A 17,394-nucleotide genomic window follows, 5' to 3' on the forward strand; every position below is an offset into this window, starting at 1 on the left:
AATGAGCCTTGAGTCAACGTAACCCATAGAAAATCAAAGACGAGGCCTAAATCTAGACTTGCTGAAACACACAAATACTTTCATGAAATTTTCTAGATAGCTAGTAATAATGCATAGATGGTGAGTTTTGGTTGCCCATGAGAATTTTAACAATGTCTAACTAATGAAAACTAATAATATTTAGAAGATTTTTTAGTATCAAATTATCCCAAACTCTAATCGAACCTTAAAATAGGAGAAATTACATCATATACTATGTGGTTGTGTACCACGCCTTTCACCGTACCTCCTTCTATGGGCTAATCAGCAAAACAAGTGCATGATGAATGAAGCCTACAGGAAGAAAATGCACTCGCTAGAATGATGCACGATGATATTGGTGAATAAAGTGTACAATATAACTTTATCTAAAATAGGAAGATGAAAGTCGGGTCTTTCAATCCATTTATGTTTGTCAGATTTGAAGGAAAAAAGAAAATGTCAACTTAATTTGACCCAAGCCAATTGTGCACTAAGGCTTGCTCCGATTATCATCTCTCTCTTAGCAACCAAAGGTTCAAATTGCCATCCTAAAAAGTCAAGACTTGGACAGTTAATAGAACAAGTGGCGGTTCTTCCTCCCATTCTCTCAAAAGAAGCTGATCCAATCTAACAAATAGCTAGACTTGGTTTGATTTATATATTGAATCCATAGGAATTGGATCTAATCAAACAAATCCTCTATCCAACCTGCATCATTTGCCATGGCATAAGCCCGCCTCATCTGCAATAATCCCGTTGAAGACCGCTCTTCTCAAAACAATCAATGTGTGGCAGGGGACCAAGCCTAAGTGGGAGTTCGGTGGTCCTGGCCGTTCCATGCCACTCCCATAACTTCCACACAAATATTTTTGTTGATCTGAAACACCAGTCGAAATATTTTTGCTTATTTAGACTGAATGCTCAAAATCTAAAAATATGAAACCAGATGATAAATATGTGCCAATTGTAGAAACTGAAAATGCAGAGTAGCAGAATCTCGTTACCTCATTTTTGCTCACCAGTAGTGGAGCTGCCTTGCCAAGGAAAATGAACATTTTTATCAAGAAAGACTTCGATAAGGATGGACAAAACAACCTATAGGTTCGAGCCACGCCGCCAACGATTTGAAGCCAGCACGACGGCGATTCATAACCATGCTCTTGATAAACCTAATCTGTGTTCTTCCAACTCAATTCTCAAGTAACAAAATCCATGTCCAGTTCTTTTCACCGGTAGAATTAATAACACCACAATACATCCAAAGGACGAGTTTATATTAATTATAGGAAAAGGCACAGAATGCAGAGTGATACAAAATTTTGTTCAATTCCACCACTGCACTATTTTTACCATCACCAGACCACAAAATCCAGGCATGACCACCCCAGGGAAAAGATGGATAAAATGACATATAATAAGCTAGCACTGAAATTTTAAGTTACTGTAAGCTACTTCTGATATAATTTCTTTACATATGGCGGCACCATGTCAATAATGCAACAAGCTTTGGCAACCTAAAATGAGTGCATGCAATGCTTATTTTAATACAGATAAGTGGACGGTACTTGTAGCACTTATTCTTGTAGACATACTTCTGATCCCCCCCTGTTGCTTGCAGTACAAGTTTATGTTACCAAGGGTCTCCTGGCGGAGATGGAGCTGATGGTGCCTTCCGCTGCCATCACTTTGCTCACCAACAGCTTCCATTTCAGTTCTTCCTTCTTGCTTAGGTGCCGCATCTTATCCTTGAAATGACTGCAAGAGTGGAAGGTGAAGTCTTCATAATCACAGGCAGAAAGCATTGAACTCGCAGCAAGAAGCATCTAGTTGATGCCAATTTGTTATTCTGCATTTGCCATCAAAGCAAGCTAATGAGTGACAAACCTGCACAAGGGGACCTTGCAAGAGTCTGTTTCATAACACATGCAGGAATGGAGCTCAAGAAGCTGCCACATCCGTTTGCAATGTGCACAACCACCTGGAACACGAGTCTTGCAGCCTGAGAAATGGCGGACCAGCAACTCCAGCCCCTTGCAAGCTGAGAAGTTGCATGCGGCTTGGTTGTCTTTGAGCATCTTGTCACGGGGACCAATGGTCCGACACCCATCTCTGCATATGTGCAAAAGAGCCTCCATTGCTTCAAACAGCTGCATGTACACCTTTCTTTCTTCCATCTTTTTTGCCCTCTCCTGCTTTTTCTGCATCAGTGCCAAGACTGATGTCGATCAGGTCCAATGACTACATGCACAACAAATAAAAATTAGAACAAGGTATAAGGGATAGGCGATGTAATTTATTGCCTCTTATTATGTGTTCGTCGCTGCAGATACGCAAATTTAGGATTTTCCCTATCAATCATTACCTCTCACAGAATATAATTAGTTCTAAATATCTGGGAGCAAAAAGGAAGGGACCAATTTAGGTAGTCTGAGGGTTTGAATTGTGTTGGCTTCTTTTTCATCAAAAAAAGAAAAAAAAGAAAAGAAAAGAAGGAAGGAAGAAAGAAGAGGAGAAAAAAAGTAAAAGATAATTACTCAGAAAATTAAAAGATAGTTTATTCAGAAAAGACAGAACAGTAAATAAGTATGGACGCATGTATTGAACAAGCATGTTATATTACCCTCACTGTTTAATTTATGTAAAAGATCTCAAGTTTCAAACTGTTCTCTGCAGCAAATTTACAAGGATTGGGTGCCTACAGTTCTGCATTGCGGTAAGTACCAAATCAACAAAGGGTGTTTCTAGTCACATGTTCCAGTAGGAAACATAATTATGGTTTGCAATAGAAAATAAAAATCGGTGCCACTGCAAATTTCGCATAACAATATCTGAAAAATAAGCAAACATTAGATAAATACCTGTAATAGAACCTTGCAAGTTGTAACACGAGAAGAACTGAACTTACAGAATCTGCCTCCACTAGAGTCTCGAGAAGCTCCTGCTCGAGATGGGGGTTTGCTTGCTTCATTACTTTCCACCCTTCTGACACTGAGACGGCCTTGAACTCTTTAATGATCAAAGAAGTACATAAAAGGGAAAGGCGTGGTGCATCACATTCTCTGGCTAACTGAAGCACATCAACCACATTCTCCTTGGTCAGCAATGTCGTTTCCAGTTCTTTGATACAAGCCCTTTTCAGTGAAGGGACTGAAAATGTGTGTGACATGACAAGCAAGTGAAGAACGAATTTCTTCATTGCATCCAATTCATAGCTGCATTGGAAATTGAAAGAAAGATCAATACACCTTTAACTATATAACTTTTTATAAACTCTTACCCAGCAAATCACCCAATTGAGTCCTTATGCACTGCTGAGTAGTGTCTAATACCAATTCAATAAGATCAGGTCTTTATCACCATAACAAGTTTCACAACCATAACAAAATAAATAAGTCCATTGTCCAGGCCTCGAATGGGTGTAGCTTGATAAATATCTTTAGCGAAAGAATCCCAGATAAGAAGTTTCTGAGATTTGAACGTGCCGGTGACTAAGTTGGTAAGTCACTACTCTCTAGGCATTGGCTACTAGTGGCCCTAGTTCAAGTCTAGTCCACACTCCAATAAACTGAGGTGGGCTCAGTGTCAGCCCCTCCTATGAGTAGAGAAGTCTATTAGCCTTTTTTTTTTTTTGGTAAACTAGATAGATCATGCCGTCCTAGTATGGATACATCCAAAAAAGTCAGAAAAGAGGTGGTCGCGAAGGGGGAGAGGTGAAGTTTCATAGCCATTACAACTCGAGGCACCAGAGTGTTGTGCAACAAACAATGCAACCCAATCAACAGCCCCATTCACCTCGTGATATATATGGGTGACCTAGGTAGCCACACATTCCCTCAACAGGTTGCGGATGTCCTACAGCAACGGGTGCTTGTTGCTAGACCTGGCATGGCCCTGGATCCATCCAATCACCGTCGCTGAGTCGCCTTCCAAGTGATTCTAGTCCACCCTCAAAGTGAGCCGCATGTAAGTAATGCCTTCCAAAGCGGCTCTGAGTTCAGCTTCAGGAACCAAGGTGTCATAAAGCCGACAACCTCCAGCAGTGACCAATCTGGAATCAGCATCTCTGATCACAAAACCAGCCCCTCCCATCCTCCCATCATCAGACACACTTTAGTCAAAATTTACCTTGAGAAAGTTTGGGGGTGGGGCCTCCTAGGCGACGAATATTATTCGAGGTGCTCTAAAAACTATGTGAGAAGCCCAGATATGCCTCGCAGCCTCAGGTCCTCCAAGAAGCCGCTCAGCTAAGAACTCATCGGCATGGAGGAGTGCTCTGTCAGCCACCGCCCTATAGTTCTGACGTCGCCTCTCAAAAATTCTGGAGTTCCTGTCCACCCATATATAATAAGCAGTGTAAGCAAACCTGACACACCCGCCGTCAGTGGAGGTTCTCATCAAATGAACCTTTCAAATACTCAAGGAAGGCTGCCACCGGGCTCAAGGACTGCAGGAAGCACCAGTCAAAACTAGCCTGCTGCCACATCTGAACTGCTCTCGGGCAATGGAAAAGGACATGCCCGATAGGCTCCATCATATCTGGACACGCATCATAATAGGGGCGGAGTCCCACTCTCCGTCAAGACTACTAGCTTTAATAATGGAATATATTCCAATGGAACAAAACATGGATTGCGGAATTGGAAGATCAGATTTAAACCTTCCAACCCCTGCATCTTTGTGGACTATTAGGCATACCACAAGATGCCACATCAACAATTTCTAGGCAAGATTGTCTAAATGAATTTTAGAGCATAATGCACAACATGTTGGTCAGCGTTCTCCATGTATTAATGCCATGTTACCGATTTCTTCAAGTCAAATCAACTAATGCAACTTCATATCCAAAACTCTAGCTTCATGCACATGTTAATTGAACAATTCTCAGAAAAACCAATTCTCATGTGAATGAATTCTTTGGCAGGGATGCAAACATATTTAGCAAGTCTTTCATTGTCCATTAAATTTTACTAACAAAGGACACCAGTAATGCACATGAATAAGAGGAGGAAAAAGAGGAAAGATGTAGACCTGAGCACAGGTTTTTCTTATTAAATTTTCAGAAAGTCTAAGTTACTAAATGTGGAGCAAAGGTGGTGATCTTTTGAAATAGAAAATCTATAAGAATTGTGGCATTGGCACTCTAAAAGTCAGGCTACATTAGGGCGACGCAGCGTCAGTCATCAAGGCTTCTCTCATTAAGATAGTAGAGATAGTGCTTCTACAGAGTCAAATCAGCTTTTCCATGTCCAATGTTCAGATTTTTGGATGCACGAATTAAATTTACGAAATGCCTTCCACACACCCATGGCACCAGTGAATTTTAAACCATTAACCTTATTGGTAACATTAAAATTCCCAAGAAACTGCAGCAAAGAAAGGAGGAAATGAAGGCATACCATGACGAGTAAAGAAATCGGATAAATGCACGGGCAGCTTCTGAAGGCACACCAGGAATTTTAATACATCGAAAACCCCCTTTTACTCTTGCTAGTTCTAACATGCTTCTCAGCGCTGGAGATGTAATACCCTGTTCAGAGATATGCCAAATTTTATTCTTCAGTGAAAAATCAGTTGATAGATGTTGGGCTTCAAGACTAAAGAAAATTTAAGTGCACTAGGTAAATCCAAGGATTAATCAAGCCTTTATAAGATTTTTTTTTTCAAAAATGGATAGAAAAGGGAAGAAAGAATAAATGGCGTTCACATATCTTCAGCTCATTTTAGCATATACAATCTTGGAGGAATGCTGGAGATACCTAGAATCCAACCCGGAAAAAAAAAACTAAAACAAAAAAACTAAAAGAAAGGGACTAACATAAATTCAGCAAATTAGCTTTTATGATTTCACTTCTCCTGCACAATGTCATAGCCTCTTTAAGTGGGTTTCTATATTGGAAATCTTCACAGATATCTAGAGCACTGGGCAGAAACTAGTAAAAGTCCAATTAACAGGAAAGAACAGACAAACTTCAAGAATATTGAAGACAATATTTTGATTAGTCCTTAATCATGAGATAGCTCACCTGTTAAATTTCAATATTTAAAAGCATTTGATAGATGCCATGGATGCATGACAGAAAACATATGCATATCTTTATATTTTGAAATATCCACTACTAATTACAAGTTTACTGGCAATTTCCTTGTTTCACCTATACTGAGGTAATTTATAACATCAGATCAATCATTAACCTATTTGGAACATGTAAGTTGCACTGCCTTAGAGATCTCCAGTAGAAACATTATAGACCTCATGGCAAGAAAGACTTCTTTAGAAGGCTACATTGGTTTGTAGCCTACAAAATTATGTGGATATTTTTTTTAATTCAAAACTAATATCAAAGACAACATAGGACTTTGTTAGAAAGGATTGGCCATTCCAAGACATTGTATGGCCATATATCAGCTCCAATAAAATTCCTAATTATTCCATTTCCTACAATCATGTGGTGCACAGTGCACATTGTGATATCAAGAAGTAGGGCACACCATGCACATGACTGATGTAAAGGATTGCGACGTACTTACAAGAACACTTGAATGTGCCAAAATTATGCCCTTGTCATCTGTAAGAACATGGACATCAGCTTCATATCCTTCATAAAAAAGTCTGTCCCATGCATGCTTCGTTTCATCAGGAATAATACTGTAACCCTGTAGCTTTTTGTATAATTTGTTTCTGCTATAAGATGCTCCTGGGAGTGGAGGTGGTTTGGGAATGTTACTACAATGGGATTGAGAAGATGTGCAAGCATCCGACAAAGATAAAAGTTCAGCAGAAATGCTTCCGTCTAGATGCAGGTTGAAGGGACCATCATACGATAGGCAATTTGAAAAAAGTTGTGGAGAATCCAGCTCCAGGCATGCCATCAACTAATTTTTCTCAAATCTTCGCTGCAATGAAACACAGAACTGATATTATTATTTTTCCATAAATAACAGCATCCCTTTCTGGTTTCAGAGTGCTTAAGATAGATCTTCTCAGAAAAAAAGCTGACATACAAGTTTCTGAATCAGACAAAAAACAAAGTATCTGCATTAATGATATGATTTCCTTCAATTTTATCAAATCTTGAGTGATGGCAAAACATTTCAAGAGAACGCCTTTATTATCTGTGTGTTTAGAAATTTCACTCTTTTTATAATGTAAAAAGATTTTCTCCACTTGAATCTAATATCTCGCTTTTAGAAAATTATGTGAAATTTTATGACATATATTTGATAAAGATAATAAAAATAATTTGTTTGCATTCAAATGCCTGGTGCAGATAGTCAATACTCTAAGAAATGAATACCAGATGAGACCAAACAAAATCCAATGAAGAAAGTGAAGAATTATATAGACACACCTAAATTTATATTTTAAAGACCCAGCTTTAGTAAGGAACAAATGGCAAAATAACATCCATGCATCTGACCCCAAGTTGAGCTGTTTTTGTTTTTCTTAATTACCATCAAATTCATCAGTTCACGTGCAAAAAGTGCCAGAGTGAATGATTGTTATACATCCATTTTCCTTTACTTATATGAATATACAACAAAACAACCATTTTCCACATCCTAGAGGAAGGGGATAGCTCGTACTAAAACCTTCTACTAGGGGTTAAGTATTTAATAAGATACTAAAGGCTTCTACTTTAGGCAACAGTTATTGAGATTTATTGTTGGAGTAAAGGACAGGGTCATTGGGCAGTATTACTTTGTATTCAGATATAAGATTCCATATACATATTGTTTCTAAAGTGATACATTCCTCCTCAGCTTGACTGTATGGGTAGCCCTATAATGAGTGGACCATGTATAGTCTGTAGCTTGTTCCATTTCCTTGCTTACTTTCTCTTTTCATGCCGATGTAATAGCACAAGATCTTTATATTTCTTCGCGCTACTTGAATTATCTAGGTTGATCGGTTCAGTTTGTTTGGTTTCTAATATTGTAGTGTATTCATGTAGATTGAGTGCTACACAAATTTGCTACTACATGCTGATGTTTTTGTATATAGATTTTCTTTTGAGATGTTTTTCATAGAAAAAAAAAAAACAAACCTGCTGTTCATAAACCTTAGATCTTTTAAATGAAAAAACCATCAATTATAAACCTTTTTATTGTTGGTAGACTTAAAAATCAGTTGTGGGACTAGGGTGCATTAACTTCCATAAATAAAATTCCATGCTCCTTTGCAGAATAAATCAATATGACTTATTTCTTACGTTTGCTGCTAAAAATGAGAATTTAAAAGAAGAAATTTCCTGAGAGCAAAACTATGTTCTTAGATATTATGAGTTTCCAAGTCCAGATATTGAAGTGTTATCTTTTCCTTTGTTTGTTATTAGATAAACAAAATACTTTTAGACCATACAATAACTTTTGGAGGAAATTTTGAAAAAAAAAAGAAATTTGAAATAGATATTATTTTATGAGAAAAAGTACAAGGCAAAATAATGGCTATTATTTGTGTTACAAAGGTCCATTGTAGCAGGAAATAATGAAAAAAATGGCTGCTATATTTTTCCGTATTATTTATTTTCATAATGTAATGGAGTTGGCCAAGACTCTTATAATGGCCATTATAACAGTTATAATGCCGTTATTTAAAACTACGACTCTAGCCCAAGACTTGTTGCCTCAAATAACATCTCCCTCTCTCCATAAGTAGCTTGTTACTTGTCGTTTGTCCTGAACATGATAGGCCGTACCGGCTTGAATCGGACAGTATGGGGCATACCGTACCCATTCGGTATCCGTACTCAGTATAGGTGGCGTACCGATATCCGGTATGCCAAAAAATTCTGCATCATACCGTACCGACATTATGCTAATGTGACATCAGTACGAGATCCAGTGCCGAGACAGCGAAGCTTGGTCTTGAAAATATCTATGGCACTACCAAAACAACCCTTTCCTGGGTTTCATAAATCTTATATATTGTGAAAAAAAAATGTAAACACGCCTTATTTATGCTAAGGTGGCTTTCATATCCGATACCTACCATACATATGCATTTTTGTAAGGGAAAAAAATCCAAACATGCGCACAAGTTTGTAATTCTTTCAAACCCTACATACATTAATATAAGCTACCAGAAATCAGAATCGACCATAATATACTTAAAAAAACCTACAAGCATTTAAATATAATAAGAATTCAGCCAAGATCTTTCTATCCACATCTATCAAAATTAAGTACCGAGCCGCCGTATCACCGTATGATGCCACTCTGTTACTATATCAGTACACCCAATGCAGGGGCCGGTTCCTTCATACTGGTACAGTACGGTATGTCCCCTGCCCTCCGGTTCAGCACGGTATGGTGTACCTGAATCAAAATCACTAGACCTGGATGATCACAAGATCATATACATGACCGTATCATCTCAGAGCTCTCTCAAAAATTAAAATTGAACAATATATGCACCAAATAGCAGCCTATTCATCGAAAGTAAAAGCAACTTTTGTCTCCATGATCAATCAAATCCTGCAACAATAAGCTTCAGTTCTTAGACATCCATTTCATAACCAGCAGACAATTCAACACCTCTAACATCTAAATTCGTATCAAAACTTCGAGTTTTCCCATCAAAACGGACGTACCTCGACCCTATGCGAGAATATTTAGATGCATCGAAACCGTGGCTCCATTCTTTTCCTTGCCAGAGCTCGTTCCCGTAGAAGATTCGATTAACAGGAAAGGAAGATGCAAGATAAAAAGAAGAGGAGAGAAAAAAGAAACAAAGAACTAAAGAGAGACAGAGAGAGCAGGGATGCAGGGGAGCCCCGGCTTCCGTTCTTTCCCAAAAAGAGAGCGGTGGAGAAAACGGCAGCAGAACAAAAACGGGTGGCCGAGTGGGAACCAGCCGACCTTCACGTGTCCTAAGGAGCGGACGAACCAATGGGAGAGCGACACGCAAGTAATCAGCCAATGGCACGGGTGGTCGGCGGGAACAGGGATCTGCGAGAAAAGGACGCAAGCGGGGTTTGGGCCCACCGCATCCTACCCATACGTGTGGGCCTCCAATGGAACCAAGGCCCGCTATAGAATTTTTTTTCTTTTTTAAAAAAAAAAAATAATGCTAGTGCAATTTCCTTGTCTTGTCTTGAAGGGAAATGTAATAGTTGCATGCTACACCTATGGTGCAGCCACAATCCCTGGCCAAACATAGTGATTCCGTTGTTAGTCGAGCACTAAATTTGACGCATCCAACATTGTTGTGTAAATTATTGGACTCTAGCATTCCCGTTGCTTGCTTAAGTTAAATATTTAATAATTAGAATCGTGCTTAGGTGCTAAATACCTAATATATAGTGTGCTAATCCTAGGCGTATTTTTTATTTTTTTTGTATATGGATGTGTTTTGTTTACTAAAATCATATAACCTCTATGTTTAGAGCATTGCAGCTCTAAGTTTGGAAATCATACGATAAAGAGACATGCCCTCAAGATGAGTTGCTCGTCTAGGCCAGAAGGGTTTTATGTAACAAATCATCATTTTTCAATGGAAAGATTTTGCTAATTTGCGAAATTTTGTAAGAAATTAAAGTTTGGATATAAATGCGTGATTTGTATACCATCTAGGGACACTTGGAGAGAGAGACATTAAAGGAGTGCAACTATTATAAAAAAGGATGAGCAGGGCTACCAAGGTACATGTCCTACACTAATACTTGTCCTACTCAATCACTAGTTGTTCCTCACTGCATGGAGGCTGGTGATTGGTGTAATCCTAAACAGAGAGGATCTAAACTCAATAGATAACATGGTTAATGGGGTGGGCTGATCATGCTCAGAATATCCTCCACCTTGATTCCAAGGCACATTTAACTTTCAAATTTCTATGGGACACTTCCCAAGTGGAAAGATCAGAAAAAGAGAAAAAAGAAAACATCTAGAATGAACAACATCCCAAATAGACAAAATAGTCACCCAGCACAAAAAATATTTGACACATGCATCAGAAACCTTTATACCTTAGTTACTGTTGGTGGAGGTGATAAAACGAAGTAGTCAATTTGATTGTAAGTAGCTCAAATACTTGAAGATGTTGCTCAACTGATGTGTTCTTCTTTGTCTTTCTGTTTTTTTGCGGAGGTTTCATAAATCAGTCGGAAAGGTGGAACTAGTGAGATTTTTGAGTCATACTTCTCCTCCCAGAAAAAACATGTTTCCTGAATTATGATTTCAAGGTTTCTGGCCTTGGCAGTATAGAATGAAACTTTCTGTGCATGGCTGTTGGCTGCCAAAACCATTAAGAAAAGACACAATATATGGTACTAGACCTTAGCTTTGCCTTAGTTAACAAGTGCAGTAGCTTGAGAAGCGGATTTCGCTATGTTTATTTTATGGCTCTCATACAGTTGAGTGATTCTTTGCATGCAAAGGTCATCCCCCAACTATATCTTTTAATCAGACTCGGAGCCCTACTAATTCTTCCTTAGAAAGACTGATTCAGGAAGATATAACTTCGATAGGTGAGTTGCGTCTAACTGGTTGGACAATGTAAAGTGGTGGTTCTCCACATTTTCAGAGCCTATGGAATGTATTATATTTAGAGATTATAATTTATGATCCGACCTATCAATCTAATTAACTTATGAATAATCCACTTCAACTAGGTTTGGATTTGACATAAACGGATTTAACTTGTAAATAGGTCAACCCATCTAAACCTATTTATTAAATAGGTTAGATTTAGATTTAAACTTTTGACCCGTTTAATCCATTTTGACCCGTTTAATAATTGGATTGGGTTATGACCCGACCCGTTTAATTGTTTAAAATCTGTTTAACCTATTTGGAACCTATTTAATCTATTTCTAACCTATTTAACCTAACTCGTTTAATCTGTTTAACCTGTTTAAAAACATTTAACCTATTTAAAACCCGTCTAACCCATTTAATCTGTTTAATAAATGGGCTATGTAGGTCGGATCAGATTATCTATTTATAAATAGGTTAGATTCAGATTTGAAGTTTTGAATTGTTTAATAAAAAAGGTGAATATGGGTTGATGAATTTTTGATCCGACTTATATCCAATCCAACCCGTATCTAACGATTACCACCCCTAATTATATTCTTAGGCTCCAAAATGTGGAGGGGTTTATGGTGCAACCGAAGGTACAACAAGAGAAAAATCTTGAATGATGGCATCTTACGTTGCCAAAGAGTATCAAATCTTCTCCTTGTTTAGATAGATTTTTTCTCATCATGCTAAGCATGGATGGTGGTACATCCGCAGCATGGAGTAGCAGAATTAGCACTATTTAGTGTCCATTTTTCAACCAAACACAGAGTCACAGACGGTTCCATCGAACAGGCTGAGGATGGGACAAGAACAAGGCAACAACAGGCTGATGTTCGCCTGTTCTAGAATAAACAATCTGCGCTTATTCTTGCCCTTTTTATTTTTTTATCATCTGGTTCCAACATAATTGCAATAGCATCATTCAAGATTGAATGGAGTTAAACCCCTTCGCTATTTTAGAATCGCAAGCAATAACAGTGAAGGGAAGTCAACTGACTTCATTATAGACTAGTAAACACAGAGCATTGTAAAACCTTTTTCTTCATGACAGGCAGCTTCCAACAAGTTATTTTCATCAAACAAAAAATAAAAAAAAGCTTCCAAAATTTTTCATGAAGCTGAAGTTATGCTCTTCAGATCCTTCTTAGTTGCTAGTCTAGCTACAAAATCATTGATGTTCTTGTTAGAAGGTCCATCTTCCATCAATGCCTTCATAGCCAGTTCCCTCCACTTCCTTGCACTCCCATTGATTTCTATTGCCTTCTCTCCTTCCATCACCATTTTTATGCATCTTTCTATCTCATCCCTCCTCACAATCCCATTCTCATCTACTCCTGCTCGCACTCCTACTCTCCAAATATCCTTCACACATTTGGCATTCGTCGGTTGGTCCGTCCACAGCGGCACCGCAACCATCGGCACTCCGAGGCTTATCGCCTCCAAGGTTGAATTCCACCCGCAATGCGTCACGAAACATCCAATTGCCTTATGGGCTAATACCTCTGGTTGTGGGCACCATGGCACCACCAATCCTTTCTCCTTTGTCTCTTCCATAAATTTCATTGGAATCTTATCCTTCTCCCTTGTTCGCACTACCAACAAAAAGTAGTGACTGCTCTTGCCTAACCCCCATGCCAATTCCTCCATTTGCTCTGGCCCTACTTTTGAAATGCTTCCAAAGGATACGTACACAACCGAGTGAGGTTCTCTTTTGTCAAGCCAGTTCATGACAGCACCATCTGCCTTCCATAGATCAACACCATAGTTTTTGTCTCCATCCAAGTGTGCATTTATGTATATGGATGGGACCATTGGCCCAATCGCTTTCATTGGCATATAATTTGCCATCCAATTGATCGCCTGAAAACAATTTTTGCATTGTAGGAACTTTATGAAAAGATATAATCTCAATGCAGCAAACCATATAGACACATGCTCGGAAGCCTTTCTTTGCTGAAACAGCTAGTAAATATACATGTTTCATCAAAACAAAGCTAGTAAATATGCATGCTTTCCCTATTATTTGAATCAGTTGATCTAATGAAAGAGAAAAAGAGTTACCGAATGTTGAGTTTTTATTTTCTAAGAAATTTTCACATACTGCTTTGCTCAAAATATAGATAGATAGATAGAGATAGAGAGAGAGAGAGAGAGAGAGAGAGAGAGAGAGAGAGAGATTTCTTCTACATTTTCTGTTAAATTTTTGATAAAAAGTTAACGATTCACCACCTCCCTCTTAATCCTTTTGTAATCAATTTCTCCTTTGTATCTTTTCTATATCCCGCTCCTCTAAGGAGAGAGCTGTATTCCCGTTCATTGATGTCTCAATGAAATCTTTCTTTTCAACATATACATACATATATATGTATGAGTGTGTGTGTCTAACGACTCAAAATCATGATGAACGCTCCCTTTCTTTTCTCTTAATTAGCTTCTAGTATTTTATATATTAACTATTTTTTCCCTCCGTACTTAACCCAAGGTTGGATCTAGTGTAAAATCTTCACTTGTTTGTGCTTTTGCACAAAATTTAACAAAGTAATTTATGGCCTCAGCAAGACTATAAAAAGTTACGTAAATAGGTAAAGGAAAATCATAGTTTTTTTTTCGCTTTGAGTAGAATTTCCAAGTCCACTTTCCCCCTTCGCCCGCCCTATTCTTTACCAGCTTCCTCGTTTTTCTTTTCTTTTTCAGCAACAAATGCCTCCCGCAAAATAAGATCATATTCATGTAAAAGTTGAGATGTAAGAATAATGATTTGGACTCCAAAACCTCCAAGGAATCCTAGATTTGAGTGCGTTAAGCGTGATCAAATATATATTATCAACCAAGTAAAATCGAGTCTACCTCATATGAATATTCACAAATTATGATCCCATACCTCAAGAAAGACCCAAAACCCGGCTAAGAATCCATAACCATGTTATAAATTAAAATTTTGGCAAAAAATATGGATCTTTCATGGGCATACAGCACCCACCTCATTCTCCAGCTCCTGGAAAGTGTTGCAAAGGACCCAGTCGGCAGTCTCCATGTTGGAGAACTGGTTCACCAGTAGTTTCAAGTGAGTTGGACTGTACCCGGGGACCGAAACAAAAGATGGCAGATCGGAAGCTCCGAGCTCCGGCAACCCCGTCAGCTGAAATGTAGAGCCCACCGGCGGCACCGCCAGCGATCCACGGTACGCATGGTAGTAGACGGCGTCGACGATGCACGGCTGAGTCAAGAATGCAGCTCCGAGCACGCCGAGATCTCTGGCGACATCCAATGGCCAAGGAAGGATCGCATCATACACGATGCAGCTCACCGGATGGCCCGAGGCTTTCATCCTCTCAATCAGCTCAGCTAAGGTCCGGGAGCCCACAGACTGGAGCCGTTGGAGGATGGCTTCTATGGTGTCCTTTTCCCTCGCGTGTTCGTCGTCGTAGCCATCGGAGATGGTCTCGATACCGACCGAGCCGACTTCTCCGTGCATGGACTTGGTTATGCCGACGGTGAGCACAAGGGTGGTCTTAAGGCCCCGGTGGGATAAGAGCTTCGCAAATTGGAGCATTGGGTTGATGTGGCCTTGCCGAGGGTAGGGTAGCACAAGAACATGAGGCTTGCATGCCATCTTTTCTCTCTTCATTTCATCCCTCACAGCTCTTATCTTCTCAACCAAGCCTTCATGTATATATAGTATGGAAAATATGATCAATATTATATATAGGTGCAGAGGAGCTATATATATATATATATATCTGTGTGTGTGTGTGTGTGTGTGTGTAAACTTGTGAGACTTAATTAGGCATCCTACAGAACAATGACCATGTACACAAAGGTTGACATGACTAAATGCATGCAAAAGATATGGTTTGAATGGCTCAAGATGATATGTATCATATGATTCCAGCCAGAAAATAATTGACAAATAACATGGCTTATATTGTTTGAGTAGGTTGATTATTTATTGGATTCAAGTTGTATCCAGTTACATTCAGAGCATCTCTATGGATTATGATAATACTTGCAGTTTGAAAGAAATAATAGATATTATTCTTTTAGAGAAGATAAGATATTTACAAGTTTTTATGATCACGAATGAAGACAAAGATTTGAGACCACACCTTTTTGCTTATCCAACAGTGCTCTCCGAGAAGGATGAGGGAGATGTGACAGAATTGTATCTGCAGAGAAAAATATTTTTTTTATACGGATCACCATTAGTTTTAAAATCATGTAATAATTACTTTGAGATCTTTTAGATATGGATGGGTGAAAAAATTTGGAGTGCTTTAACAACTATATGGGAAGAGCAATCTAACGGGTGATATCAAGAAAGGAGATCGTTCATTTTTTTGCAAGAGATGTTTTTTTTTTAATAAAAAAAATCCTAATGGGTCCAATGCGGATGTACTGCTATTAAATGTTTAGGTCAGATGCACCAATCCCTCATTAATGAAAGCCTGACTGTTTGTACTTTCTTCCCAATCTAACTTTGTCTGTTGTGAGATGAGTTCCGCGTGCAACTCAGCCTCCTGGATTTAGCCCTCTTTCCCAATAAACTCCCAACACCCTTGTGGAACCAAGCTACCATCTTTGTCGTTTCTTTTATTATGGTTCGCAGTGGTTATTTTGTGTGATGATAGGATAACATACATGTAAGTTTGGCCATAGAAACGTAGTTACTACACAAATATAAATTTTAGGTTGGAGGTAGGGATCATAATGCTCAATAGTTTAACTCGTTTAAATTATTTAATCTATTATACATCTGAATAGATTACATGTTTAATAAAGCGATCAGATTCAGATTAACAGATTTTTAATTTATTGTGCATCCAATCAGATTTATATTTGATCCGATCTGATCTAATTGCTATCTCTAGTTGGAGGCTCCTTGGATGTGGTTAGACATTCGTCGGAGAGAAGGAATTTGGCCAATTTCTATTGAGGAAACAATACCCATTCTCCCGCTAAATCACAATGGCTCCCTAGATCACAAGGGTCCATGGTCTCCCTTGCAGATTGGACAGATGGATTTCATTAATTTTTCTCCAATGAATCCATGTGACTCTCCAAATCACAATAATCTTTTGGAAGACCCACCAAAATGTACTATTGAGAGCACGCTTTGTTTCTCGTGCTCTAGCAAGGAGAGATGTGGGTTGTGGACAAAAGGTATTATACCTTGGCCCGGTTCAACGTATTATTTGGGTGTGCGTTTGTCCTGCCTCTTTTGGATTATATGGTTGCTCGAGTTTGAATTCCCCATCTCCTCCTCCTCTTTTATCTTATTTGTTCTGCCTTCTCCTATCTTGGTTTTGGCTTATACTTTATTTCATTGATCAGTGGATTTTCAAATTGTTGTGCAAAAATTATAGAAGTATGATACATTAACACATGCAGCATGCACTCGTAAAATTTTGCTCGAGGAAGTGAGTTGGATCCTATGCTCATCAGACCACTGCTAGTACTAGATCTCGATGCCAAATGTTGTTTTTTCATTGGTCTCAATGTAAGATCATGGGCCGTCTCTACGCATTAAATTAGGAAGATGAAGAGTTTTTTGTGTCCCTCGTCAAACCTTAGTGTTATTAGATTTACAAAGCTTATATATGTTTTGTCCTAGTGCTCAAAAACGTAGTTCCGCAATAAGATCAGGCTTAGCTTGATGAAGGTTTTGGACAACCTAGTTCAACTTTTCCTTTTTTGGTAAAAGGCCATCTTAGCTCAAGCCTATCTAACACAACCTAAAATATAACAAAAACTCAACCTAAACTATGCTGGCATTTGAAATATCTAAGCCTAACCAGGTACGAGTTAAGCTGCTGGTTGAGCACATGATTGGCCAAATTGGTCAGCCGGCTAATT

General features: G+C 38.6%; 2 protein-coding genes across 15 annotated transcripts; both read right to left on the bottom strand.

Annotated features, from left to right (window-relative positions):
* Positions 1-1,274: 1,274 nt before the first annotated feature.
* On the bottom strand, positions 1,275-9,858 carry LOC103706014 (BTB/POZ and TAZ domain-containing protein 3). 14 transcript variants are annotated; one of them, XR_015974864.1, is made up of 8 exons: positions 9,612-9,856; positions 9,436-9,495; positions 9,208-9,336; positions 6,550-6,915; positions 5,418-5,548; positions 2,927-3,233; positions 1,906-2,259; positions 1,275-1,776 (listed from the first exon to the last, which is right to left on the bottom strand). XR_015974864.1 is itself a non-coding variant. In XM_008789945.4 (8 exons), exons 4-8 carry the CDS (start codon positions 6,889-6,891, stop codon positions 1,647-1,649), a joined length of 1,224 nt encoding a protein of 407 aa, XP_008788167.3. In that variant the 5' UTR covers positions 6,892-6,915; positions 9,208-9,336; positions 9,436-9,495; positions 9,612-9,858; the 3' UTR covers positions 1,275-1,646. The 14 variants fall into 14 exon arrangements, 8 of the variants coding, with proteins under 8 accessions (XP_008788167.3, XP_088570985.1, XP_008788168.3 ...); XM_008789945.4 differs by having other exon boundaries at positions 1,906-2,219; positions 9,612-9,858; XM_088714859.1 differs by having other exon boundaries at positions 1,906-2,219; positions 2,880-3,233.
* A 2,616-nt stretch (positions 9,859-12,474) lies between these two features.
* Positions 12,475-15,204, bottom strand: LOC103706016 (UDP-glycosyltransferase 74E2-like). The gene is made up of 2 exons (XM_039134524.2): positions 14,522-15,204; positions 12,475-13,401 (listed from the first exon to the last, which is right to left on the bottom strand). Exons 1-2 carry the CDS (start codon positions 15,167-15,169, stop codon positions 12,652-12,654), a joined length of 1,398 nt encoding a protein of 465 aa, XP_038990452.2. The 5' UTR covers positions 15,170-15,204; the 3' UTR covers positions 12,475-12,651.
* Positions 15,205-17,394: the final 2,190 nt, after the last annotated feature.

This window comes from Phoenix dactylifera, chromosome 2, assembly GCF_051530095.1.
Source record: "Phoenix dactylifera cultivar Ajwa chromosome 2, Ajwa_hap1_PhDact_Kaust_v1.1, whole genome shotgun sequence".
Classification (NCBI taxonomy): domain Eukaryota; kingdom Viridiplantae; phylum Streptophyta; class Magnoliopsida; order Arecales; family Arecaceae; genus Phoenix; species Phoenix dactylifera.

Coding starts and splice junctions, on each gene's coding strand:
- LOC103706016 (XM_039134524.2), bottom strand. CDS start 15,169: ATGAAGAGAGAAAAGATGGCATGCAAGCCTCATGTTCTTGTGCTACCC. Junction 13,402..14,521: donor TCCAGGAGCTGGAGAATGAG/GTGGGTGCTGTA, acceptor AATTGTTTTCAG/GCGATCAATTGGATGGCAAA.
- LOC103706014 (XM_008789945.4), bottom strand. CDS start 6,891: ATGGCATGCCTGGAGCTGGATTCTCCACAACTTTTTTCAAATTGCCTA. Junction 5,549..6,549: donor TGGCACATTCAAGTGTTCTT/GTAAGTACGTCG, acceptor ATCTCTGAACAG/GGTATTACATCTCCAGCGCT. Junction 1,777..1,905: donor TGCAAGGTCCCCTTGTGCAG/GTTTGTCACTCA, acceptor CCACTCTTGCAG/TCATTTCAAGGATAAGATGC.